At 48.2% G+C, this 27,112-nt stretch overlaps 1 protein-coding gene across 7 annotated transcripts in view; it reads left to right on the forward strand.

The window, feature by feature from the left end:
* Nucleotides 1-27,112, forward strand: part of PRPSAP1 (phosphoribosyl pyrophosphate synthetase associated protein 1) — a 747,041-nt gene that overhangs the window by 465,864 nt on the left and 254,065 nt on the right. For all 7 annotated transcript variants that reach the window (XM_069654689.1, XM_069654687.1, XM_069654690.1 and 4 more), the window contains one exon: nt 13,835-13,980. In XM_069654689.1, the coding sequence (XP_069510790.1) occupies nt 13,835-13,980 (146 nt within the window). The remainder of the gene's footprint in view (nt 1-13,834; nt 13,981-27,112) is intronic.

Below are 27,112 nucleotides of genomic sequence, written 5' to 3' on the forward strand. Positions count from 1 at the left end.
TTCTAGTATTTGTGATATGGACATCATGTTGTACCCTTCTGGGGGCTCTTCGGTTCTCTTGTTCTTCAGCATGTACTCACCTGTGTCATATTTCTGGAAATAGGAAGCCTCTTTGGCGGCAGCGTCCGCTGCCGCGTTCCCTAAAGACACAACGTCTGTGTTGGATGTATCGGCCTGGCACTTCACTATTGCTACAGCAGTAGGGTTTTGTAGGGCCTCAATTAATTCTTTTAACAATTCTGCATGCTGCACTGGTGTTCCGTCTGCCCGTCTGAATCCCCTACGGCCCCATCTTGCTAGACCTCCATGTACTGTCGTCGTCATGTAAGCTGAGTCTGTGTAGATTGTCACTGCACAACCCTTTGCTGCGTGTAGTGCTTCTATGAGCGCAATCAGTTCTGCTGCCTGTGCAGAGTAATGCGACGGGAGGCGGTACTGTACTAGTGTTTCAAACTCACCTTCTTCTAATCTCACTACCGCCATGCCAACGTGTTATTCTCCCGTGTCCACATCAATTGATGCAGACCCATCCACAAAGTACACTTCCCCCTCGCTTAGAGCGTTTTCACACACCGCTGTGTCCTCCCCTCCTTCTCCTGTGTGGGTTGCGCAGTCGTGGTTCTGCATATCCTCTAATGTGCACGCTTCTGTAATGAATGTGGCGGGGTTCACTGTCTTGCATCTCACTATATGGATGTTGGCGCTGGACAATATAATCTCGTAGGCTGTCGCCCGCTGTGTGGTCAGTGTGCTCTTTGATCTCTCAAGTATTGCAAATAATGAATGTTCCACAAACAATGTCACAGGGCAACCCATTACTATTGTGGCACTTTTCTCAATTGCGAATGCGGCTGCAGCGAGTGATTGTTCGCATGCGAAATGACCCTGCATCACGGCATCTAAAGTACCACTATAGTAAGCCAATGGCTTGTGTCCTAAGGATGTTTTTTGTGTCAGTACCGCTGTCATAAGTGTTCCCTTGCAGTGTGAGAATAGGTAAAATTCGCGTCCATAATCAGGGTTTGCTAGTACTGGAGCGCTTGAAATTAGCTCTTTCAATGATTGAAATGACATGCTCATCTCTTCTGACCATTTTATTTTTTCATTCTCCTGTTGTGCTTCCTTGAGAGCTTGTAGGAGGGGCCTTGTGTATGCTGCATAGTCTAGTATCCATGCTCGGCAATAGTTGCACATCCCCAAGAATTTCTGCATATCTTTCACTGTTGTAGGTTCTCCTACTGATCTTATTGCTTCTATCCTGTCGGGAATTATCCTTTTTCCATCTTTTGATATGAGCTGTCCCAAGTATAGGACCTCAGTCAGGCAATACTGTAGCTTCTCCTTGTCTACCTTGTATCCTTTGTTGGCCAGTAAAGTCAGGAGCGTTGTTGAATCTTTTCTACTTGTTGCTTCATCTTGTGCGCACACTAATAAATCGTCTACATACTGAATAATCGTACTCTCAACTGATAGGTTTCCCAAGTCTTCATGCAATATGCGGTTGAATATGCTCGGGCTCTCACAGTATCCCTGTGGTAGTCTGCAGTGTTCATATCTCTTTCCCCCCAGCGTGAAGGCTGTAAGGTATCTACTCTCTTCAGCCAGGGGTATTGAGAAAAATGCATTTTTCAAGTCCACCACTGTGAAATGTGATGCCGCTTTTGGGATGCTGCATAGTATTGATGCAGGGTTCGGGACTAGAGGGAACTCTTTCTGAATTACGTCATTGAGGGGGCGTAAGTCCTGTATCATCCTCCAAGATCCTCCTTTCGCTTTTTTGATTGGATAAATACATGTGTTACATGGGGAGTTTGAAGGCACTATTATCCCTTGTGCTAGTAGTGCATTTATTGTTTCTTTTATCCCTTCTTCAGCTTCACGGGACAATGGATATTGTTTGACTCGGGGTAAGATTGCTCCTTGCTTTAGTTTTATTATCACAGGTTGTACTCCGTGCAACAGCCCTACATCATGGGGGCCTGTTGTCCATAAATTGTTTGGTACGAGCCTCATGTCGTCATCAAAAAATGACGGTGGTGTTCCTACCACTGCCATCAATTGGACGGGGATCTCCCTGGCTTGGATCAAAATGTCACAGGGCATCGCTATTTCCATTACTATCTCACCATCCCCTTCTGTGTCTGAAAAGAGATCCTCATCTGTTACCTCGCGTAGGGTGAGGTTTGGGTTTGTGCACAGCACTGTGCGCCACTCACATCCTTCTCTGTCCATTCCAATCACAGCGATCCGTTTCGTTGATACCTGCACAGCGTGCAAGTCCAACGATACCACTGATCCTGGTGCTGCGTTTGGACACACTATGGGGCGGAAGAGGAACTCTGCTGGAATCCTCCAATCCATGCTTTTTAGCTCTGGAACTATGAGGGCCAAAGTCTTTAGCCCTCCAATAAACATTTCTTCATTTTGTGGCAGCCCTCGTATTTCCTGTGTGGTTGTGTAGGCTTGTACTACCAACATTGCACGCAAGGGGCATATCCCGGGTGTAGAACACACTATTCCTCCTTCAGTAAATGATATGGTCATGTTAAGTTTACTCATAAGATCCCTCCCCAACAAATTTATCGGGGACTGTTCGTAATACAGTAAGGGTGCCTTTACTGTCTTGCCCCCCACTGTTACATCCAAAACTTCTGTGTAAGGAACTTCAATTACAGCCCCAGAGAACCCCTGCGTCTCTAACTTCCTGTTAGATAACGGGAACCGGCCCTCTCTGACACATGATTTCTCCGCTCCCGAATCAACCATGAATATAAACTGCTTGTCTCCTATCTGCGCCCCTACCAATGGTTCCTCCGCTGCACTGTAGGTGGTAGATAGAACTGGACACGCAAGTGTTCTCTGTGGGCTGTCCTATGCGGGGTGTCTCATCGCCCCCCCCTCATTAAATACGTTTCCTGAGACCACTGACATGCCGTTGTAAGGTGCTGGTGCGGGGGCCCCGTTTGCTGTTGTCGCGAAAGGGTTACCTGGCATATATTGCATACTGTCATTGTTTTGTGGGTGGCTCTGTGTTCTATACTGGGGTCCCTGTTGCTGGCCGGCATTACCTTGGCCTGGGTTTCTTAGTTGTTGTTGTCCCATTGGGAGGCCATATGGGCTTCCCGGGTGGGGATGGCCATATTGTTCCACCTCTTGGAACCCGTTATTGGGTCTGCTTCTGCACTCTCTAGAAGAGTGCCCCCATCGCCCGCAGTTCCAGCAACTTCCTTGTGCACCTCTAGGGCCCTGCCATCCATTTCCTCCCGTTGCCCCGTACCCCATTCCCCCTCCTCTTCGGCCCCTGTACCCACCTCGTCCCCCTCGAGGGGTCCACTCTTGCCACTGCGGACCTCCACCTTGCTCTTGCTCATTCCACTGCCGCTGTCCTGCTCCCGCCCAATTAGCTGCCATCCTTCCTTGTATTGCTATCAGCCCCTCCTCATCTTCTCCCTCCCTGCTGTGTGGGAGCGCGGCTACTGCCGCTGCGACCTTCACCAATTTTGTCTGTACTAACTTTGCTTCGTCTGCCAATCTTTTCTGAGCCACCTCCTTCTCCCTTTCCTTTATTCGTTTACAATGGTGTACTATTATGCTCTGAATTTCTGGCCATCCCTTTGCTTCAATACCTGCTATCTTGTCGAGCGCTTTCTGCACTTCCTTTGGGAGCCCTCTTTTTATAATGAAGTAAAATAAAGAGGTCGATTGATACCAAGGCGTGCCCGTCTCCGCTCTCCACATCTCTTGGACCCGAAAAATGTAATCCATAGCCTCCTCCCCGTCATTCATTGTACACTGCATCACGGACTGTAAGTCAGGTGTATCTGGAAATGTTTCGCGTAAGGCGTCCCACACCCTAGCCCGCACTGTGTTAAAGGAGGCCCCATCGTGGCGGTCACAATCTAACGTTACTCCCGGGAAACCGGCTTTAACCCATACTCTTTCAGCCTGATCGCCCACCGCTGATACGAGCAAACTTTTCACATCTCCTACAGCTAGGGGTACCCCAGCAGTATGTTTTTCAAAGGCGTATATCCACTTACTTGCCCCTCCTGATAATGGGGGCAATAGCTTTAATAAATTGGCTTTATCCATTTGTGCCCATGGGATATAGTTAGGTCTCCCTCCTCCTCTGTGTATCAACGGGAGCTGTAGCTTTCCTTTCTGTATGGCACCCGGACCCGATTTGGATGCTGATGTTTCTAGTGATGCCATTTTTCCCACTCTGTTCCTCAGTCGTCCTGACCACTCATCGTCCAGTGTTCTCACTGAACATGTGCCATCCCCCCCTTCGCTTCCCCCTCCCATAGCCATGCTCAACCTGTCACTTTCTTCTAACTCATCCCTTATGTCGCATAGTAATTCCTCTCTATCCCCCATAGGCCTTTCATCATTGTCAGTATCTCCCTCACGTGTCTCTATTTCAATTATTCGTGTTGGTTCTTCTTCAATTCCGAACAGTATCTCACCTTTCTTCCACCCCTCTTCAGGTCTTTTTGTCTCGCCTGGCGCTCTAGACGTGCGCCCTGATCTAGTCGCATTAAGTGCTGTTTGTCCGCACATGTCTTTTATCCTCGAGAGCTCATCTTTTGCTATTGAGAGTCTTGACTGTAAATCATCTGTGAGTTTCTCTATGTCCACCCTTTGTGTACTCGCCTGGCCCCGCTCCCTTGTACTTTCATATGGTGGGGGTGCAGTGGGCCGGTGGGGTGTAGGGGTTGTCGGGGGAGGCACATACGTCGGATCACTGTATCCTTCTGCGGGTACAGGCTTTTTTAATATCGGGTACAAACTTATTACTTCTACTGGTGGCGCGCTACACTTGACAATTCTTTGATATCTTTCTGTATCATCAGTGGATTGTCTGTAGTGGATGGGAGATCAGGATTTACTACTGGTGCTTTAGGCGGTGGTATCTCTTCAAATAACCTCCAAAGATCTAATATTTCCCTTCTATTTTGCAACTGTTTTCCTTTGTACTTCAAGAAAATGCATGTGACCACCATATCCAGAACGCTTTTATCAAATGACCCTCCCTCTGGCCATATCTGGGGTAACCCCTCTCCCTTTAACTCAGTTACCCATTGGTCGTGATATTTTTTAATCCGCTCCGCGTACCCTGGGAGATTCTTACAAATATGTGATAAGGGTGTTTCAGCCCCCATCTCTGTGCCCTCCTAGTGCTTATGTGTCTCTGTGTGTCTGCAACTCCAATGGGAATGTAGTATCAATATTATTTTTCGTATTCTACTTCACATTCAATGTTATGCTCGGTTGGGCTCTCCCTCCCTCGACTGCACAATACGAAACTGACTGTACACAGTTTCTACTTTGTTCTCTTTGGGGGACACATACAAGAGCAACCCATCATTTATTTTGACAATATCAACCCGGAAATCAAAAGGCACCCACTCACGTCACTGTATCACCGTTGCCTTCAAAAAAGTTTTATCCGGTCACACTTACCATGACCATTTGACAATTATACATTTATAGCCGTTTTACACATTCGCAACCTCAAATTGTCCCCTGACACATACGAGGTGCACACACCTCTTGGTAACACTCAATACACCATTCAAGCTGCCCACCCTTTCCTCCCTAGCCGGCTGTCCCTGTCTGTCTTACTTAGATAGATGGATGCGCATATGCATATATTTATATGTTTTAACCTGCTCTCCCCCTTCTAGTAGGCCCCTTTTTCTCTGACTTTCTTCCCAAGTTCGTGCTAATCTTGGTTTTTATTCTCCCCCTACCCCTAAAGAAAAAGAAAAGAAAGAAGTAATAGCGATCACTAATATATTCTCAGTGCCCCCTTTTGCTGAACACTTTTATCTTGTATTTCACTTCGTCATATATTCCCAGTACTAGTCAATATAGCACTATGCGGCGCCGCCTTCCACCCCCTTTCGGAGCTAGGTTCCCGTCACCTTTATCTCTTATTCACCTCGTAATCCTAATGGCCATATGCAAAGAAAAAGAAAGGAAATTTTTAGAATGATCTTTAGTATATCTTCTTACCCCCTTTTCGTTCCCTGTCCTACACTTCTCTCCCCGCTCCCTTTACAATCGCTCACACTCGGTACTCACGTGCCCGTCTTGAACCGATAGTCTCCGAAACTGGGTCCGTCCCGGCAGTGTCGCCGTCAGCTCAACAGTCAGCCCCGACTCCGGCGAGCGGTACTCAAAGGGGATTTTTCAACCGGGATCCCGTACCCTCTCTCTATTGAGTGCGCACTTCTTAGTGTACCGGTCGCCGTTGGCGGGCAGCCTCCCGGAGCCGGCTCACCGTGCGTATCCCTTTTCGACCGGAGATTCTCGTGCCAAAAGGGGACGGTTATAATGAGTTAGGAAGAAATAATATCACGCTATCGGGGTCACCACTGAAAGCAAGCGTCCCCAAACAGCACGATCTTCCCCGCAATGAGAGACAATGAAGGACTCTCCCAAAATGGGAATAAGGCCAAGACAGAGTGCGGGTGAGCGTAAATGGGAGTTTATCAATCAGAATAGGGCATGCAAAGAACTCTGCAAACTCCGAGAGCGCTCTGCCTGACAATAGCAAAGGCAGGCGTATATATTTACAAAAATCGTCATAAGAACCTACACACTATAGGGGGCACAAGCTCAATGGGATTGGGTGGCGACGACTAACTATAGGTTCTGCTGCGATGTGGTTGGCTTCGGCTGGAAGACGTCACTGGTCAGCCTTGTGGGTTGGGCTGGGCCTGGCAGGGTGGCGGAGTTCATCCAGGCGGTGTTGTGGGGCCATCGCGGCCAGTGGCAGAGATGAATGTCTTTTCCTGACTTATTAGCCCTATGCCATGCACACCGCAGTCATTCAGGCATTTTGATATTATCTTCTTTAGTAAATCTTTCAGTAGGTTATACAACAGGTTAATGCAACACAGGAGGAATGCACCTTGTGAGGGGACTGGAGGTAATACGTCAGGGCATGGTTACCAGTGTCCTGTTGACCGGGGCCATAGGTCGAGGGGCTAAGCTTCAGGGCCTGGGACGGGCGGTACATGTCTTTCTGCCTTGTTAGAAGTTGTTATGGATGTTCCGCTGTGTGTTGTCAAAGTGTTGGGTGTCCTGATTGCACAGGGCCATAAGTCTGAGATGGTTCGGTGGGTTGTAAGGTTTACGAGGGGGCGCGTGTGTTCAGGCAGAGGTTTACTGCTGTGCTGTAAATAATGCAGGTGGCGGGTGGTGGTCTTGGGTGCTACAGAGGGGGTTACAAGTCTTTCAAGCGGCTCCAGTCTAGTTGGGGGAGGTAACGCAGCGCGGCGCGGTCTCTGCTCTCATGCCTTGGCAGCCTTCGCAGGGTGGGAGGGGGAATGGCCTTGCGTGTATTTCACAAAGGTATCTCCCTCGTGTGTTGCCGATTTAGGTAAAAACATCACAAACATTTGAACACTCTATAATACTTATTCAAAACAAATACAAAACATGCATTTAACCTTTGCTGGATGTGTCTCGATTATACCCAGTCTGAGCACCTTATTCATACATTGTTTTAACAAGTACAGTATTTAGTTATATGCATATATATTTGCAGTAAGTGAGGTAGAGTTAGGATTGGTGGAGAACATAGAAAGTAACCCGCCACTTGTTCGTGACGGTGGTGGCACATGTGGGGCCTAGACATGCACACATGACATGCGCCTTTCCGTGCATCCTTCACATGGGCCCTCTGTATGGTTACATTCGTTTTCTTGTGTCCTCTAGCAGCATTAGTTCAGTTATGGCGCGAGCCCATGGGGTGTAAGTTTCCCAGTAATACACGTAACAAACAGATTCCTGGCGCGTTCCTTTATTATTAGCACCCAACTGCAATGGTATAGGCTCACCATCGCTTATATCATGGAAGCATGATTTCTTGTAAGTATACATTTTACAGGCTTTTGTAATATAAGGGATTTTGTGGAAGAAAAGCATCCTTTGCAAGTAGTCTCAACATTAATATACAAAGATTGTCTGTCATCTAATGACTATTTTACTGTTCTTTTCATTGCCTAGGCCTGCTGGCCGGGTCATGCTGGGAGCGATGATACACTGCGGGAGGTGAACTGTTACAATGTTAGTGTATTACACTAGCTCATGTCCGTCTTGTTCGTGGGAACGTGCTCGCAGCGGATCTGCCAGGGTGCTGCGGCAACAAGGATGACTGAAACCCTCCAAGGGTGGGGGCCGCACTACAGTGCGCTGAGCTCACACCATCTTTACCAGACAAAATGGTTTCTAGGCCTAGCTAAATTTTAATACATGTGGGCAATTAATACGTGCGGGCAATGTCTTCAGTGGGTGAACCCTCCACCACCTGGGCCCGGGTGGCATGAGGGGACGCCCACGAGAGCCATAGTCCTCACCTGGGGAGAAAGCGCAGGCGAGGGGTGTCTTCTTGGACCAGTCCTCCCCTACAGAGCCCAGCCCACGCCGGACTCGGTCGTCTCGGCAGCGGCTAAGAAGGCAGCGGGTACGGCGGCTTCAACTTCCGCCGGACAGCGAGGGCAAGAAGTTGGACTCTATGGGACGAGTCATCTCGGCTGCGACGACGACGATTAAGGCGACCAATGCCTTAGCGATCGTGGCCCGCTACGACAGGGAGCTCTGGTTCAAGATAGCTCCCCTGCTAGACTTCCTGCCTGATGACAAAAGGGCGGAGGCCCTAGAAATTCTGCAGGAAGGCGAGGTGGCGTCGGATCACGCCATAACTGTGGCAACGGACCTTGCCGATACTGGATTTCGCCAACTGGGCAACAGAGTTTGCCTCCAACGACGAGGATGGTCAAGGCGACAGACTTTCGCCAGGACGTCCAGACCCGGGTGTTGAACATGCCGTTCGACGGCAACAACCTTTTTGGTAAGGCGGTGGATGAGTCCCTACAGGCCATCAAGACCGACTCGGAGACAGCCCGGAACTGGGGGTACTTCAGCAGCAGCGGCCCTTTCGGAGCTCCGGAGGCAGACCGGGTGCCTCCAAAGGATCCAGCGGTGGCTCCTCCACTTACCGCCAGGCAGCCCGCTCCTCTTCTCAGGAGGCCTACAGAGGTCGCAGCAAGCAAGGGGGTTCCCGCCGCCGTCGCCAAGGAGGCCAAGGCGGCAAGGCCGCCTCCAAGCAAGACTGACCCGTCTGGGTTGTCGGGCCCCCACCAAAGCACCCCGGTGGGAGCCTGGCTGATGAAGTTCGTCAGCGTGTGGGAGTCCATCTCCACCGACCGTTGGGTGCTGGACACCCTGGCCAACAGGCACTCGCTGGAATTCCAAAAGGTGCCCTTGCATTCCTCCCGTGGCCAGGAAGGAGAATCACGTCCCTCAACTACTGTCGGAGGTAAAGGCGATGCTCAAAGGTGCCATCGAGCTCGTTCCCAGAGGGCTCCGGGGCTCCGGAGTGTACTCGAGGTACTTCCTCGTCAAGAAGACAGGCGGTTGGCGCCCCATCCTGGACCTGCGTCGCTTAAACAAGTACATCAAGGCGCAGAAATTCAGGATGGTCACCCTCCAGCATGTGCTGGGACAGCTGGAGGTAGGCGACTTCCTATCGTCTTTGGACCTGGAGGATGCTTACTTCCACATCCCTATCCTAAAAAGGCACAGGAAGTTCCTCAGGTTCGTGGTTCAGGGACGCCACTACCAATTCAGGGCCCTACCGTTCGGATTAAAGTCAGCACCCAGGGTTCCACCAAGTGCCTGGCACCAGTGGCGGCGCGGCTGCGTCTGCAGGGGATCCACGTCTACCCCTACCTGGACGACTGGCTAATCCGGGCAAGGACAAGGGAACTCGCCATCGAACACACGGCGAGGACCATCTGGTTGCTCACGGAGCTGGGGTTTGCCATCAACTACCCCAAATCCCACCTGGGTCCATCGCAGATAGCACTGTTTCTGGGAGCGAAGCTCGATGCAGTGGGGCGATTGGCCTCCCCTTCAGAGGAGAGGACCAAGACCTTCCTGGGCAAGGTGCGGCGCCTGCTAGCCACGGACGTGGCCAGGGTGAGGTCCATCAAGTCCCTCCTCGGGATGATGTCCTCATGCATCTACCTTGTACCCCTTTGCAGACTTCGGATGCGTCCGCTACAGGAGTTTCTCGACTCCCGCTGGCTCCAAGCGAGGGGGCTGTTTCGAGGACAGGATCCCTCTCTACGATGAGTTCCGTCAGGCGATCTTTTGGTGGGGCATCCGTGCTCACCTCACGACAGGCACGGAATTTCAAATTTCGGCGTTTCAGGAGACGGTGACAACGGACGCCTCTCTGGAGGGTTGGGGGGCCCACACCGGAGACCTCCACGCAAGAGGCCTTTGGCTCCCGGAGGAGAGGTCTCTCCACATCAACATTCTGGATCTCCGAGCAATGTTCTGGGCTCTCAAGTCGTTCCTTCCGTCCCTCAAGGGCAAAGTGGTGAGGATCTTCACCGACAACACCACCACCATGTTCTATATACGGAAGCAAGGAGGCACCAGATCCCCAGCCCTATCCAAGGAGGCCCAGGATCTGTGGCATTAGGCCGTCGCCCAAGGGATGTTTCTGGTTCCCTTCCACCTGGCAGGAATAAAAAACACTGTCGCGGACTCACTCAGCAGGGAGCTGCGCTCGTGCCACCAGTGGGAACTGGGCCAGGACCAAGTGGATCGACTCTTCCAACGATGGGGCAAATCCCAGATCGACCTGTTCGCGGCGGCGACAAACTCCCAAGTGCCAGAGGTTCGCCAGCAGGTTCCCACAGCCGAGGAGCATGGGCGATGCTTTCTCGTTCCCTTGGGACGGCCTGTTTCTATACGCGTTCCCTCCGTTGCCGTTGCTGCTCCGCATCATCAACCAGCTCAAGAAGTCCAGGTGCAGGATGATCCTCGTCGCACCGGCGTGGCCGAGGCAGATCTGGTTCCCGGACCTTCTGGACTTGTCAACATCCCCACCAGTCAAGCTGCCGGCGGACGCGGATCTTTTCTCCAGAGAAGGAAGGCGCCATTCTCCATCACGACCCACAGTCGCTGAACTTGCATGCCTGGCTCCTGCAGCACTAGAGTTTGGAGGGTACGATATCCCGGCTGATTGCAGAGAGGTTCTTGCAAAGTCCAGGGCGTCCTCGGCTCTCATGTGTTACGGTCATAAGTGGAAGAGGTTCTCTGTCTGGTGCCGTGCACAGAAGATTAACCCTCTGCGGATTACGGCCCCTCAAGTGCTGCCGTACCTACTGTCGCTGTCCAAAGCTGGACTGGCTCACACCTCCATAAAAATACATCTGGCTACCATCTCCCGATACACTAGGACTACGGGACGGGCGTCCTTGTGGTCTCATCGCCTGGTAAAGGAATTCATGAAGGGACTATTCTGATCATTTCCGCCGGTGAAGGCCCCTGCCCCGGCGTGGGAGCTTAATGTGGTGCTGACCAGGCTCATGGAGCCCCATTCGAGCCTAGGCATTCAGCGCCTTTGAAGTTCCTGTCATGGAAGACTGCGTTCCTCGTGGCCATCACCTCTGCACGACCAGTGGGAGAGATTCAGGCCCTATCTTGCAAGCCTCCATACTTGACTTTTCATGACACGAGGGTAGTGCTGAGGATGCACCCCTCCTTCATGCCCAAGGTGCCGTCGGACTTACACCTCAACGAGCCCTTGGTGTTACCAATTTTCTTTCCGTCGCCTTCGACGCCGGCCGAGAGGACTTTGCACTCGCTGGATGTAGCTAGAGCGCTGAAGTTCTACGTGGACCGCACAAAGAGCTTTTCGGAAAACGTCAACTGTTCGTGAACTTTGGGTCTGTGAATCAAGGGAAGGCTTTCTCGAAGACTTCCATTTCCAGATGGCTCCCCAGCTGCATCATGCATTGTCACCGGTTGGCAAACCGACCGCTGCCCGGTTGGCCGAGAGCCCATTCGACCAGAGCGATCGCTGCTACCACGGCGTTCCTGTCTGGTGTGCCCCTGCTGGACATCTGCAGGGCTGCTACGTGGAGGTCGGCGCACACCTTCACAAGATTCTACTGCGTCGATTGGGACTCCATGGAGAAGTCCAGGGTCGGCCAAGCAGTGCTGCGAAACCTGTTCGCTTAAGGTGAATCCTGGTGAGGAGGTAAGAGATGCTTAATGTTGAGTTGTTGTATTGCTTAATGTTGAGCCTGTTGCCACCTCCCGTGGTTGTGCATGTGTATACTGCTATGTATTCTTTTATTCATGAGCATGTGAATCCATGCCTGACCCCATGCTGGAGAAGGAACAAGTTACTTACCTGTAACTGTTGTTCTCCAGCATGGGTCTGGCATGGATTCACATGCGAACCCTCCCACCTACCCCTCTGTGGCTCTTCAGTTGGTCATACTGCCACTTGGCGTGCTACCAAATCTGAGGATGGCTGCCAGAGGCGGGGCTTAGGGAGAGGGCAGTCATTGGTTGGGGGCGGTATGACCCAGAGATCAGTGATTGGTTACTACTAAGACAGATCAGAAACGAAACTGATACTGATTTTTTTCTTTACCGAGGATTCCCAGCCTGACAACGGGGAATATTCATGAGCATGTGAATCCATGCCAGACCCATGCTGGAGAACAACAGTTACAGGTAAGTAACTTGTTCCTTTTTGCCTCTTTAATTTTTATATTGTTTCTCTGTCCTTCGATTTGTTCTTTTGTTGTTTTAGCCACCTGTTTTCCATTCTTCTCTTCTGTCTCTTTAAGCTAGTTGTCTGTGGATTAAACAATTTTTGGTGATTTATGTTGGCCCTAACTAGTTTGCATTTCATTGGGGCCTTCTGATCCACCAGTTCTTGTAGCCATGTGTTATGTTTGTACTATTTTGTCACATGTGTCAGTATCAGAAGTACCTGTCATGTTCTCTATACACTGCTCTAGCAGGTCTGGTGTCATTTAAAAAAAAAAAAAAAAAGAAATTCTATTGTGTATCCTTATGTGTTCATTACTACTTTTTGCCAGTAGTCTTTGTGTGGTCCGTGCACATTCCACTTTGTAATGGTCTGACCATATACAAGGAATGGTCTTTTCCATTGTAATGTCCAAACTGCAGGTTATCGCCAAGTCCAACTGATTGCCTTTCTGTGTGGTGGGTTCCTTATTCATAACCATCAAATCAATGGCATCTAATGTGGCATGTTGTGTATTAATTAGCTCCTCATTCCCCAGAGGACGCTCCTGCTTACTGGGTGCTGTTTGATACCCAAGAGCATTTTGTAACTCTTGCTCATCTGCTCTTTATTTTGATTACTGGGCAATGGCTCAACCTATGCCAAAATGGACAACCAGTCGAGCCAGAAAGGAGGCCAGGGATGCAGGAATAGCCCATGAGGTACTTCCAGCAGCCATGAGAAGAAACCAGGACAAGGACAGTCATAAGGGGCCAGCAAATATGCCCTAACAAGATCATTCCATGAAGCCTCTGAGCAATTGAGTGTCATCCCTAGATGAGCATGTTCGCTGAAGGTTAGACCAGCCCTCCACTCACACACCAGGCAGACACAAAGGTTTTGCAGTGTCCATCCAATCAAGCTTGCCCTAAAAACTGCCAATCTCCAGTCCACGCACACAGGTTTTATATTGTGTATGTCGGAGGCAGAACTCCAGGGCAACAGACCCAGATTGGACCCAGATCTGTACTTTGCTCTCAATGCACCCATGTAAGCACAACTGCTATTTTTGACCTGCCTGACAAATAGATGGCCAAAACGGAGAACCCAAAGCGTGGAATTGTACCACAATTGGTTTTGCAAATGTCTACCTTAACTGTCCTTACACTATATTGCTGAACTGCTACTGTACTTATTTCCTAAGCACCTGGTTAAGTTGGCAATTGATTTTTTTTTTCTTTTTTTTTTGTCCTTACACAGGGCTCAGTCGTATGCAGAACGCCTCCGACTGGGGTTAGCAGTGATTCATGGAGAAGCCCAATGTACTGAGCTTGACATGGCTGATGGGCGACAGTCTCCTCCGGCAGTCAGAAATCTCACGCTTCACACAGGCCTAGAGCTTCCCTGTAAGTTCGGTTTTGGTGCTCTTTGTTTTATATACATTTGCACAAGCAGAATGTGGAAATTCACAATCTACAAACTGTGGATCGTTCATGGACATCTATTTTCTGAATGTGAACCCCCGTTTATTTTTTGGAGTAGTGGGGTTGTATTGAGTTTAGTAGGTAGTCTTGCGTTTTAAAAGAAAACTCTAGAAGGACCAGGAATAAAGTGCTGCACTTTCCTTCATGTTGGCAATTGTCGTTCATTCGTTCCTCCCTTCCTGGTGGTAACACATGGAAGGTGCTGGCGTACCAAATGGCGTGCACAGAAATTCATCATACCACTTATTGTTCTTCATTTACCAAAAGCAATAGAGGTGGAAAGTTTTCTTTTTCTGTCACTGTTTTTGCACCTCCAAGGGTGGTTACCCTCTTTCATCCCAATGTCTAGTCCTTTCCCCACACCCTCCCAAAGACACCCGCCCCTGCTGCATTTGCTTGGATCAGATCATGGTTTCGTCATTCCTTGTCCATTTTCTCCTTTCCAGTATCCTCCCTGTCCCCTTAACTACCTACATGCCTGCACTCCCAACTTTTGCACAGTAACAACGCTTAATTACACGCCTGCACTGTAAATGACAGGACGGGTACGCTTGCTCACCCACGGAAGAAAACACTAGAAGATTGTGTTTAATTTCTCTTTGTAGTGGTTTAAATTGGAGGGGCACCGAATGTCTTTGGTGGAAGGCTTGGGTTTGTTCAGGCTGATTGAAAAGTTTTGTGCGTCATAAAGGTAATGGGTTGTGCCCCAATTTACTTCAAAAAAATAATCTCTGCAGCACTGTATGATTTTCATGCAATAACGAACACGGAGGCAATTAGCATGTTCACTTTGAATTCTCATTGGGAATTGCACAGTGAAATTGTGCATTTCTACAGCTTCTGCTCTGCACTTAATTTAGAGTGAAACATTCCTGAATAAATCTCTGGCACAGAACCATGTGATGTAAAGATCTTCATAATGTAATATCTCCTCGTCGGACGCCACTTGATGAATTGAACAGCAAAGGCCCGATTGTGGTTTACCACAGCCTTCCAATGGAATGGTCTTTTGCTTATTGGTTGCATAGCATAATTGAAAGAAAATGGAAGGTTCGGTAAGTGGAACGCCTTCTGTTTGTCAGATGTTTGGCAGTTCTGTATTGGTGCCCTGTGGGAAGGACCCCCCATTTTATGCCACTTGAACAGCATCTCAAAAGGTGACGATTCGCATAAAATAGGTGATAGTCTGGGCACTAGTTCTCTGGGGACATTTTATTTCTTTTTTTCCCTCAAAATTCTCCTGTACTATGTATTAGCATATGAGATTGTTTATTGACCTCCTCAGTCGTCATTAAGTTTAGAGTGCAATCAACAACTACTGGTATTTACTGAATTCTGAATATTCTGTCCTCACAAGCAAACGCAGAAACAACAATGGTTAACCTAGGCCCATTTCCTCAGGCTGCTTGCTTTGAACTACCCAGTACTATCATAGCTCATGTTTGGGTAGGCCACTACACGAAACTATATGCAAGTTATTCCGAGCCCCCCTCTAGTGCTGGTATAAGGATGTTCCACCCTCATTAGGAATTCCTGAAGTGGTACACAACTCGGGATATGCCGACCCCAGCATGATCTTCTCATAGGCAAATGTATTGGAGGCAATCCAGCTTCATAAATTGGGTAAAGTCCTGGGACCGGACAGACTACACGCTGATCTATTTAAATATTACCCACATTTCTGGGCTGTCATCCTGTACGTTTTATTTAATGCAGTGTTAGCATGAAACGCATAGCCCTCGTCTTGGAGGGACGCACTACTGTCTCCAATTTATAAAAAAGACAACTACACTCTTACCTCCTTTATCACCCAATTTCCCTTTTCAGTAATATTTTATTGGACGCCTGACTTGACTTTAGGGACGGATTGGGTACTGTAAACCGTACTGTAAATCCAGTCCTACACCTGCTTTTGTTCATGGCAAATTCATATTACATAACACGAAAAAACCAATATTTGTGGCATTCATCGATCTGTCCACAGCTGTTGACTTGAACAGGTCAAAGCTGTTTAGGGTACAGCAACAGCAGGGTTTGTCGGAGCACCTGTCAATCTTGCTTGTGAAACTTCATTATGGTAAGCAGGGGCTCTTAAAATTGGGCGCTTAGTGGAACGCACTGTGTGCTTCCAAATTGACTGTGGCGTCTGACAGGGGAAATGCATTCCAGTCGGGCCCAGTTGATGTACCTGTTTCTATATGTGGATGATGTCACCATTATTACCAGGACACCCTGTTACCTCCAAAAACGGATTGCTACATTTTTAGGCAAGATTGTATGCAGTACCCTTTGGGTGCACTACAACAACCCTGACCTCCTGGCAATAGGAACCCAACCTTTGGTACAAGTCTGTACTACACAGGTTGGTAGCGTGTTGAGCAGCCAGGCCTATCTCAAGAGGGGTCCATGTGAGCTGTAGGGGAGTTGCACAAAGCTTCACAGTGACAAGTATTAAAATAAACACTTACACGCAAGGTTTCTTGAATAGACAATTATTAATGTATTGATCAGTCAGTTAGAATAAGCCTTCTTCAGAAGGGAGCAATATAAAAGCAACACACAAGTACACTCCAAAACTGCACACTCTGTTTCTAAATCAGTAAAGACCCTTTTGGGATGGCCCACAGCCACAAGTTACACCCTCAGGTGACTTCAATAATTAGGGTGCTAGGGACATTAATATCTTACTGTTGCATTTAGAATACTCTTAGAACTTGGTCAAAGGAAAAGGTACTAGAACAAACAAGAGACCATAAATATTCTTAAGCAGGCAAATACTTTTGGATCTCCTAAGCGGAGTCATTCAGTGTAACAGGTTAAGCCAAAGACCGTGGGCAAAGGTCTATATGCTCTTAAGAACTTCTTGTAGGTAAGTAAGAAAAGTCTTTGCACAATGTTTTAGAAGTCTTTTGAAGAAAGGAATGATCAATGTAGCGCCACAAGCTGTTTAGTCTTGTTAGTAGTAGAAGATGCAAGCAACTCTACAATAAGAGGTAAGTTCTCTCAGACTTTACAGTACCTTGGATTGAAGAAAAGGTGCAGCAGATGACTCCTGTTCAGCTCTGCAGATCTCAATGTTCCTGGGCCTCAGTCGTGGGGACCAAAAGGAGGACCTCTGGGGACTCCTGCACGGCAATGGGACGGTCACTGCTTGCAACGAGCAATCTTCAAACTAGTGGCACTTCATTGTTTCAGCTCCTTGCGACTACCGCAAATACCAACACTGCGGTTTCTGGCTGTCATGGACTTTCCTTGCTTCTGGGGTCCCACACTCTGTTGAGGGAGCTAAGGCTCGGTCAGTCCTGCTTCCTGGGAGTCCGGAGTATCGTTGGCCAACTTAAAAGCAATCTGGTGTTCCTCACCCTGGCTATTCGGTTTCCAGCACCAACTCTGTGGAAATTCAACCAGCTCCGAGAAGATGTCCAGGTGGCTTACTTGGGAGTTGATTGGTGCCACCAACTCAAAGGGAGAAGTCTTCTTCGCAGGGGCTTCTCTGTCTATACGAATTTGGAGTTTAAACTCAGCAGCAGGGCTTCACCGGGCAAACCAGCGGTCCAGGAGTTGCAGCAGGCGTCCTTCAAGTTTTTCTTCGGTTCCTTCGTCCAGTGGTCGAGACTGCCTTCCAAGCCAAAAGCCTCGCCTTTTATCCAGGTTTCTCCCATTCATTCCAGCCTAGCTGTCAGTCACCCAGCAGGTTGGCTATCTTTGCTGGACAGTCAGTCGGCCAATCACTACAGAGTGCAATTGGGTCTCCTAGGAGACTAAGCACTGGAAGTTTCGGGCACCTCCCTCACTTCCTGCCCCCACCAGACACCCTGGAGCCAGAGGTGGGCTTCACTCGTGAATCCGGCCAAAGTCAAAGCAAACAAAGGGACCAAACCTGGTTTGGCGCGCAGAGTAAATCTCAAGAAGGACCTTTTCACAAAAGAAATGGCAAAAAAAGACTAGGGCCATTTTGACAAAAATGGCACTCTTGGGTGCTTTGCTGCAGCTGCGAACGCAGCCCGCAGTAAATGCACACCACGGTAGTTAACACAAAACCACTGCCGCCAGCCATTCACTGAGGAAAGGGTAACATAAAAATGTTACATGAGAAGCTAGACAAAAGGGGTTACTAAGTAACCCCTCCAGCACCCTATTGTAAAATGGTGTGTGCTGGGTCTAGAAAGTTAAAATGTAAGTAAAGTCAGTAGTAGTAGTAGTAGTTAAACCTTTGGGAAATCTGGAAGACTTCCCTGTGTCACTAAGGTGCTGTGTGACACAATGTAAAAGATGATGCCTATGGAGTTTGTCAGACTCCATAACCAAAAGAAACTGTGTCCAAATCACAGAAAATTACACGAGAGAGTGGGGAAAAGGGTCTCCCTATCTCCAGGTAAATAAAATCCAAGTCCTCAAAATCCAGCTAAGGTGGAGGGAATTGGCACATTTCTGTGAATTCTGCCTAAAACAGATCTGTTATGTTTGTGGCTTACCTTGACTTAAAAGTGAATGACACTAAATCGGTGATTATCAGTTTCAGCCCCAAGAACCACCAAAACGCCCTTCATTTATACTGCTGGGTCAAGTGAAATTATACCCGAGAGAATCCTTCTCTTTTTATGCAGTTGGTGAGCAAGTGTAAGTGGATCTAGGTCACGTGACCTAACCCCCCTCCCCCCCACAACTACTAATTTGTTGGTGCATTCTTGTTTTGACACCCTTTTCCCCTAATTAAGCAGCCCTCTCAAGCCTCTTTGTTCGCAGTAGGTGAGCAAATGAATCTAGGTTACGTGACCTAAGCACCATGACCTAAGCCCCACCCACCTTCGTAGCCCTGCCTCTTCCTTTCGGTTCTAAACTCTTAGATCAAGGGCGTCTCATGCAGATGTGGCCAGTGACTATCAATGATTAGCTTGCCACTGTCTGTTTGAATGGTACAGACCCTTACCATTGGTTGGCTTGGGCATGCACCAAGCCAGAATTTTGAATAAGAAAGAGGGTTCCTGCTCATCAAATCATCATTGGAGCAAAGTCTTGCACGAAGACGAGCAGCCCGCTGATGAGACAAAGACTATCTCTGCAAATCTTCTTAGTAAGGAGCCTGTGTAATCCCAAAAGAGATATACTAAAGTTACTGAAAAGGTGATGGGGTCACTATGTGACAGATTAACTTTTCTAGCCTTTTGAGTCTCCAGATACAGGAGCTCTAGATTGTTCATTGGGCCTTATTATTACCAATGTCCATATCCTTCATTGTCCACAACACCTAGAAGGCATGAGACACTCAACACAGAATATGCTCGGGACAGGAGTAGTCCCTTAAATAAAGACTGTCTTTCTTGGGATCGAAGTCCAATATTTTACTGTCCACTTCGGAGGGTGACTGAATCTGTTGCACCCATTTGTCTGATGTGATCTGCATCCACTGATGGATCTGATTGGTCAAACGGGGTCCTACTCAGAATTGCTTCAAAACTGCTCCACCAGTTTCATCAGCCATCACTCTCCACACACATTCGGCACTCTTGGCAAAGGAATTTGTCTCTTCTGCACATGGGATGGGGTGTACAGGAGTATAGCCCTTGTCCCTTTTGCTGGTGTGAGGCACTTTACTTTCTGGTCAGAATAACTGCACTGACTTCCCTCTCCTCTGTCCACCTGACTTTCTAATTATTTTTTTATACTGCTTTTGGTCTTACAAATGTGGCTGTCCACGTTGGCAGTACACCTCTGCAAACAAAGAAGTGAGTGCTTACCCACATCTGGACAATTGATTGCTGCCTCTTCCCAGTGTGCAAAGTGTATTGCATTCTTTGTGACTCGTCCTGAATCTCAGATTACCAAGGGCAAATCATTATTATGTCATGGAGAGTGCACTTCCTGGTAACAGCTCTGCTCTTTCGCCCCTTTAGTTACTTTTAAAAAGGTTGGTGGGATTTCTCGAGTATGCGCAAGTGCTGTATGAAGAGGTAAATGGTCCTCTTAGTGATGATTGAAACTTACTAAGACTTTATGACCTAGTGTTGGCTCAACATGAGACCACTGCAAGATCTCCTGGAAGACAAATGGCTGCATGTTTCTGGGCCATGGAAGGACATTGTGGTCCTTTGAACCATCGTTCCACTCCGGTCTGATAGCACAGCAAGTAGATGGCTCGCTTTGACATCTGTGCAGATCCTGCTGACACAGGTTTGAATCCCGGCAGGGCCAAACTCGGCCTTTCATCCTTCCGAGGTCGATAAATGAGCACCACACACTGTGGGTAATAATAAGCAGTGCTCAGATACCTGAGGGTTTGTAGCGCTATATAAATGCTAAATAATAATAATAATAGTTCCAAATTGTACTTGGTGGTCCAGCACCATAATAATTGTCAAAGGCGTCCCATTCCATCATCCGAGAGTGGTTTTGGTCATCTGTGCTTATGTGGATCTTGTAGGTTGGTGAGCACATCTTGCCTGCCCTACGGTCAAGAACCATTGGATACAAACAGAACTGCTTTTCTCGAGCTGTGGGAGGTACTGCATGTTCTTATATTGTTTCTGCCAAAGATAAAGAACACCACAGTGATCATGACGCTTAAGTAACTTGGCTCTTTCTCTAATAAAAAATGAGGATTGTATATCCATGTACTCTCTTGCTCTTCCCAGAGCGTTAGCCAAGCTCAAAGCAAACCAACTTCTTTCTGAATCCAATAGCTCTATTCTAGACGACCAGGTCCCTGGTATCTTATCTTATCTCATTCATCTTTTGGTGCTTTCTTCTTGATCCCTACCCCTCACAAGTATCTTCAGAGTTGTTGGGGTCCGGAGTTTGGTTAATGTTAGGAGAGATTCCTTTTTGCTGCTTCCCTGCCATAGACCTCTATGGAAACCCCTCTCCCCCAACTTCTTTGTGTATTAATACTGACCTTATTCTTGAAGGTAAGTATTGCTTTTTTGATTTTTTTGCAATACTTAGCTCATCTGTTTTGGGGGCACTGATCAGTCCATGCGACTACCAGTGCATGGGGACTGTGTCCTTCATTATGATTTATGGTTACTTGCGTGATGGGTCCAAGATGGGTTGATGGCAGTGGGTATTTCGCAATTATTATTTTTTTGTTCACCTTCTCGCATGCAATTGTTTTTTTACTACACAATGCTTTTTTTTAGAGTACCAAATATTCTACATTGGCCATGCCATGAGATTTTTCCTTGCCCCTTGGCCATCTTTTATTTTGGCCTTTTTCCTGTCCTCTTAGGGTCTGCTTTGCCATATATGGTAAGCCTTTCCTTGGAAAAGACTTACCCTTCCTGGGCAAAGTGTGTATTTGTGACTGATTGCCAGGAAGTGGACTGGGATGAGAAAGTTCCAGCACCCAGAAGAGTTTGTCGCTGGATAAATGGTGCAGAAACTTACCATTGGGATTCTCAGTGGAAATTCCAGCTTGAGGCTATTCTAAAAGGACTCCTCCTCCAGTCAAGATCTTTGAAGAGGATCATCCCCTTGAAGACCTGGGACTTGTCATTGCAACCAACCAACATGGTCTACAACGGTCCCGGCGCAGACCTTCTGTTTTGCTCATCTCAAGAAGGCCTTTGTCAGTGTTTTGAGCTTCGGGACTGGTGAGAACCACCAGGCTCTACTACCTGCTCGAGGACCATGCCCTTTGACTTCGGGGGTGTTCTGGAAAGATCCTGTGGGCAGAGCAGCTTCCTCTTGGGTTACCTCACTGCATCAGTTGCTGTCCCTTGTTTGGATATGGGACGCCACAGACCCCCTATTTGAGGAAGTGGCCTCCCCCTGCAGTTGGAGCTCTCCAACATGAAGTTATGTCGTTTTAGCCAGGCTTAGGACATGATGATTGAGCAATATCTCAAGCCATGTAGCCTTTAGGCAAATATATAGTGAACGGCATACAAATATATTCAAGCAGTGAGCATATAATAACTATTATGAGCATACTGTTACATTATAATAACTCTTCTGGGGGCACCCCAGTGGTCTAGGATGTGTTCCAATTCGCACATCTGTTTATGTACATAGTTCTGAATGTTCCTGTTAACCATAATAAAGATCTGAAAGACTACAGTGGACTACAACGCTTCTGGGCTAGGCCGGACGTGAGGGACATTGTTGACTTATGGGGATGAGAGATTATTTGGCATCTTGCTGTTGGCATTGTGCCGTTAGCAACTTGCTAAGGCATTCAAGTAAAGGTTGAGAGGCGACGGCTTGGGTAATCAATGCTCCGATGCTGTAAAAGGCTGCCTTCTGATAAGTCAGAGAGAGCTGTTCGCAGAGCTGAAAGAAGCAAGATTGGAGGCAGTCGAGATTGGAGGACCAAGAAAGCAGACTGAAGCCACTCTCCATGCAAGCCAATGGAGAAGTGTTGCAGGACCACCTATCCTTTTTGTCTGCCTGGATTTGAATCCTCTGAATTTGCATTTCTGGGCTTCTGAGACTCAGAGACTTGGCCTTTTGCATTTTGAGAGGAACTATTATTTTTGATTGAGCTGCATAGAGGAGCATTCCTATGGCAATCTGCTCTCTACCTATGGACTTTTCATTCTCAATTGGCTGTTCGTACCACGCTCCATCCTAATTTCCAAGCAAGGCAACAGGTGAGCATTTGTTTCTGGTGCCCCTGAATCGTCTGAAATCCGCCTCTGTAGTCTCCCTTGCCCTTGTTGCATCCCCGTCCTCAAACTCCTTCCTGATCCCTAGTCCTGCCTCCCAGACCTCCTCCAGCCTTGATTGGCTATCCAGTCCTTGTGTTTTAGGGCCTAACCCTTGCACAGAGGCTCCCTGTGCCAGTGTCTGCAGGTGTCAGCAGGAGAAGCAAGTGGCAAGCCGTCAACCCGCAACAACTAAGACTAATACGGTAGGAGTGGTCTAGGTGGGGAGTACAGCAATTACTCTGCACCGGAAGCCTAGCCATTTATCAAACTTATCCAAAACACTGTTTATCTCCGCCCTCCCCCTCACCTCCACACTGTCAAAGCTAGGTGCCTTTAGTACTCCACTCAATTGATCCGTTAGGCGTAGGCCTCCTCCCACTGTGCAGGACTCTCATCGAACTGTGTTTTAGTACTACAATCACTGGTTCAACTATCTCAAAGCAGCTCTGTTTAATATTGCAATCACTGTGTCTCAAAGTTAGCAGTGTTTAGTACTCCACTCAGTTGCTCTGTTAGGTGTAAGCCTTTCTCCCACTATACAGGATTCTCGCATTTAGCTGTGCTTAGTATTACGGTCACTTGTTCAGCTGTGCCTTAAATCTAGCTGTGTGCAGTACACCACTTGATTGCTCTGTTGGCCGTAGGCCTCTCTCCCACTCTACGGGACTCTCCCATCTAGCTGTATTTAGTACTGCAGTCACTTGTTCAACTGTGTCTCAAATTTAGCTGACGACATCCGACAATTCTATAGTTACCAACCATGCCCTTCTTCACACCACATAGTGTGTTACTGCAGCAAACCTCTTCCAGGAAGACCAACACTAGGGACAGCCACTGGAATAACCCAACGATATAACCCTAACAAACCTCTACAACCTTACTCGTGACAGTGACTGGAAAAACAAGCAATATCAGCTGACTAGACCACCAACAGACTGAACCCAAACTAATACCAGACAATCCCCTTCACCCAGTACAACACCACAAGACAGCCAGACCAAAGCAAAACCAACTCCACATCAACTGAAATAAAAACCACCAAAAAAAACACTGAAGATCAAAATGCCACGCAAACGAACTGGACCAAAGGAAAGACGAAGTGAAAAAAGAACAAGCACAACTGACCACCAAAGACTCATAACTGCAGAACACACTCCTACAGAACCAACGTTGAGAGAAATCTCTCTACCTAACTCCATACCTCCAAACAACCAGACACCAGAACGAGCCAACCCAACATACGAATCAACAGCAGACAACCAAACGCAACCATGCAGAAAACGGATGGACAGCGCTAGAAATAACAATAACGTAATCGACGCACTAACACCTTAGAGCCTGGTGGAGACAGCCACCGAATTTGCCATGATGTTGTGCGCATTATGGTAAGTGCCGATGTTCCCGTGCCTCGCTTCCTCTAAAAAGCGCTATTTGCAGCCTGAATACTGCAGCACGCGAGTATTCCCAATCCTGCCAAGAAATAGCCTCACGATCATACGATCGCCAAGAAAGCCACAAGAAGCTTCCTGCCACCATTAAGGCACACAAGGTACCTGTCAGCTCCAAGATGGCCGCCCGATGCCCGCAGCCCCTTCTGCCTACTAGTCCTCAGCTGCCATCTGATTGGCCACTGGGCCCATCTGTACACCCATTGGCTGCCGGCAGGCGAAGCCGGCCCACTCCCTCCAAGGCCCACGGGAGGCAAGGCCAACACCTGTTTTGTGCCTGTTTTGCCGTCTGCCAGACCCCCCTGGCCCTCGCATGCTAAGGTAACCCGTATGTAGCTACTGTACACTGCCAATAGCCACAGCCAACACGCTCCAAGTGATCCAGATATTCTGCTACCATTGGCTCCGGCCCCTGTACTTCTACCTGTGCACTACCAGTGACTAACATTGCTCTATCCCACCAAACAGCTAAATGTCTCCACCTTCGCATCTTGATGCCCAGCTCAATGCATGACGTGGTTCCCAGAGGCACCGCACTCCTAGCCTAATGTGTCTGACGCTGTATAAAACATAGCACAAGATAATGCTCTATTCTTAACTCACCTCCCCTACCACCTTGTCTACTGTCCTCCTGATCACTGTTACTGCCTATCACCCCTACGACTGACTGGCCCATACTACTCCAATCATGCTATGTACTCTGCTCCAATGTCCTCCACTATGCCTCGCAATTTCAAATCTGTATGTGCCTTCAACCTAGTCAGCTTGTCACTGTTGGTCACTAAAATGCCCCAATGTGTACTCTGACCAACTGTACTGTTGAATCTAGTTGCGTTTTTAACCTAGTGCGCAATTTCGAATCTAGTTGTGTTTTTAACCTAGTTACTATAGCGCCCAAGGTGCACTTTGACCAACTCTGCTGTTGAATCTGGTGGTGTATTTTAACCTATGTGAAATTTCGAATCTAGTTGTATTTTTAACCTAGTGTGCAATTTCGAATCTAGATGTGTCTCCAACCTAGTTACTATAGTGCCCCAGGGTGTACTTTGACCAATTCTACCCAGCCCAAACTAGCCACTAACTATCATAGCCTGGCCTGCTCCCCACTAGTGCCACTAGCCTCCAGTAGTACGCACCGTTACCACCAGACCATGATCTTATGGCTTGCCCTAATCATGTTCCCTTTTTGCATAACGCTGGACAACGTACCCTGTAGCAGCAATAGCTACATAGCCCACCAGGACGGCCTGGCTAAACTAGGGTGCCCCAGACACCACCCCACCCCATCCCCTGCCCCTCTCCGTTCCTACCCTCCTTATCCCCCTTCCCCTCCCACTCACCACCACCCTCTCACCTCCATTGTCAACCAAGCCCCACCTACCAACACTACACGCAGCCACCCCAGTCCCATCGCTAAGTCTAACAAAATTAAACTGACTTCCAAACCACCCGCCTGCTCTAGGCCTCCCGGCCTAACCCTCCCCCCCCCCCCTCCATTACCCCCCCCAGCCTCACAGCCCGCAATGACAGATTAGGCTCCAGGTTCCCCACCACAACTACTAGACCCAACTCCAAACCTAACACCAAAACCAATACAAAGCACAATGCGCCAAATAAACCCACACCTCCCCCACTAAAAGGCGCCCTACTCAACGTCAGATCCCTGGCTGCCCACCCTACAGAAATTGCAGGCATCATCCTTACCAACGACCTCGACTTTCTAGCCCTAACAGAAACCTGACATCACATCCCTCATCACCGAATATTCCAAACCATCAGCACAAATCATGATCCTCGGGGACTTCAACCTCGGTTACCAAGACCCAAGACATGCTGCATCCCTAGCCGATGTCCTAACCGATCATGATCTCACTCAACTCATTGTACTCCCCACCCACCAAAAAGGCAGAACCCTTGATTAGGTAGCAACCTACAATTGCAATACAACCTGTAAAGACCCCCAACCTCTGGCATGGACCGATCATCACATGATCCCTGTTAGGCAGAAACCTGTGCAGTTCCCTTTGGGAACACTGCAAAAGATTTAGGAATACAGGTGTTAGCAGTAAACCCACTTGGTAGCAGTCTGTACCACCCAGATTTACCTGGTAGCTGTGGCTGAGCAGTCAGACTTCCCTCAAGAAGAGTTAGGCAGTATGCAAAGTATACACAATAGGCACTCGGATACAATAATACAAGCAAACACTGACCAGAGCTTTGGTATCAAAGTATATAATTATTTATTTAAAAACACACTGTTTGAAACACTCCAGCACTCTTATTGTAAAACTCTCTAAACAAACTTACTATTATAATATATACAACCCTTATTCCTTATCAGATAAGTCTTAGTTAACACCACTTATTTCCAGACAGAGGTGAGCGCTTAACTATAGATGGCACTCCAATACGTTCATGAAGAAGGGAGGGAAAAAGACAGAATATGGGAAGGTACACCAATCTAAGATTTAGGAACATTATTAGCAAGGCAGAAGAGCAAAAGTCACTTGTGAGCCAAAGTCCATAGGCTGGGGCGACTCTTAGAGAGAGCAGAGCACAAATGCGCCCAAGATCACACAGTTACACTAGGCTTAGAAGGTCTTGCAGAGAGTTTGAAAAGAGTTTAGAGAGGCTCAGAAAAGTTTAGCCATGGTGTCCCAGGCTAACCCAGTTTCGAAAGCCGGGGGCTAAATCTACCCCGTACAGTCGGTGGCAAGGGAAGCCGGGCGGAACACGGTACCTTAAGTGGGAAGATCCTCCAGCGGGGGCAGTTGTTCCTGGCAGTGGGTGCAAGTCTCGGCGTCTTCCAGGGGAAGAGAAGATCTCGACTTGGAGGAAAGCTGAAGGTCGTTGTACTGCCAGGGAAGAAACCAGCCGCAGAGATTTCCGGTTAAAGGTATTACCCTTTATTTCGCGGTCGTGGTAAAACGTGCTATTCCGGTTGCCGGGGTGCTTGGCACA

The sequence above is a fragment of the Ambystoma mexicanum genome, chromosome 3q (genome assembly GCF_040938575.1).
Source record: "Ambystoma mexicanum isolate Mex_15411 chromosome 3q, UKY_AmexF1_1, whole genome shotgun sequence".
Lineage (NCBI taxonomy): Eukaryota > Metazoa > Chordata > Amphibia > Caudata > Ambystomatidae > Ambystoma > Ambystoma mexicanum.